The sequence below is a fragment of the Plectropomus leopardus genome, unplaced genomic scaffold (assembly GCF_008729295.1).
Source record: "Plectropomus leopardus isolate mb unplaced genomic scaffold, YSFRI_Pleo_2.0 unplaced_scaffold29578, whole genome shotgun sequence".
Taxonomy (NCBI): Eukaryota; Metazoa; Chordata; class Actinopteri; order Perciformes; family Serranidae; genus Plectropomus; species Plectropomus leopardus.
Genome location: NW_024632243.1, coordinates 1,988 through 3,499, shown reverse-complemented (window position 1 = coordinate 3,499; position 1,512 = coordinate 1,988). Strand labels below are relative to the sequence as shown.

Genomic DNA, 1,512 nt, shown 5'->3' with positions numbered 1-1,512 from the left:
GAAGAAAGAAATATTGAGTCAACTCACTGGTGTTTGCTTTGGTGATGTTGATGTTGTATTCCTTGATGGTGCAGGCCAGACTGAACAGCTGGATCAACCAGCAGCGGTTCTCAATCAGAGAGTTGATGTAGCCACAAGCCAGGATCTAAGAGCAAGAGTCAGTTATTATATATTTAAATATAGAAACATCTTTAAAGGAACAGTTCACCCACAAAATGATTATATTTTTTTAAAGTACATTTTTTCTAGGTTATTTTTTTGGTTTTGTTTTATTGTGTTTACTTTTTTGTCTCTTTCTTTTTATTTAATTTAATTTATTAATTTATCGGGCCAATTTTGAGGTATATTTCTTGTACTTTTTCCAATTTTTTTTTTTGCAAATTTCGGAATAATTTCATTAAAAGTTGCTCATGCCTTCTTCCCATGTCTTGAAAAAATAAAGCCAATTTGCTCATGTTTCAAAGGATTAATAAACAGGAGCTAGGAGTTAAGATTTGTAAACAGATGTTTTTATTTAGTTTTGTTTTTGTTAAATGCAACCCCCCTTTTACTCCAATTAATCAAGAATTTTCTACACTTTTGAATTCTTCACTCACCACACAAGAAAATCAACGTTTTCTTCACAAATTCAACGTAACATAGTTGATATGTAAATAATCATTTCATGACTGAAGCATTCCTTTTGTATCTCTGATGTCACATAATACACAAACAGGTTTATAGTGAATGCGTTTTGTCTGTATTATTATATTGCCTCATATGTGCTGTATTCAGGATTTGACTATCATGAAAGTAATCAGCTGATCCTCATAAACAAATAAAGAGAAGCTCCTCACGGACAAAACGTTCTTCATGGTGATCACAAAGATGTTGTACGCGATCAGGAAGTCCCAGTAGTGGAGGATCTTTTTGATCGGTTTGAGCAAAAGCTCGCCACCGAACAGCAGGAAGTAGAAGCAGGCCACCAGGTAGCCCATACAGAAGACGCTGATGCGCGTGGTCCCCGTGATGAAGATGATGGTGAGGACAAACCAGAACAGGTAGCTGAACATGATGACCTTCAGCATATCCAGGTAGGACCTAGAGGACAGCAGTTAAACCAATATGCCGTTTTTTTTATGTCAGAAAGATAATAAATCCAACAAATACATTACAGGGATGGCTACTGACAGTAAACACAAAAACAGCATCCACATGCTGCAATCATGACATATCAAAAGAAAGAGAAGAGTGTTCACACATTGTTCCAATATAAAAAAATAAAATCCAAATGCTTACCTATAGTCAAGCCTGATAGAAACAGCCTAAATTAACAGTTTTGTAATTATACAAATTTGTGGTGGTTCGTTAAATGGATATTTTTCTAGTTTTGAACCAGCTCTGTATCATAACAATGTATGTTTGCATGTGTGTGTAAGTGCACTGTGGTAAACTTCCCTCCTTCTAATCAGTGCCTCGATCTCTCGGCTCCTCTCCACGCAAAACTTTTTTCGTAAATTCAGAAATTTGTGT

General features: G+C 35.5%; 1 protein-coding gene across 1 annotated transcript; it reads right to left on the bottom strand.

The window, feature by feature from the left end:
* Nucleotides 1–27: 27 nt before the first annotated feature.
* Nucleotides 28–1,080, bottom strand: LOC121938469 (piezo-type mechanosensitive ion channel component 2-like; the record flags this gene model as incomplete). Its single annotated transcript, XM_042481711.1, has 2 exons — nt 28–145; nt 837–1,080. Coding segments are annotated over 2 exons (362 nt in total), but the record flags the coding sequence as incomplete, so codon positions are not given.
* Nucleotides 1,081–1,512: the final 432 nt, after the last annotated feature.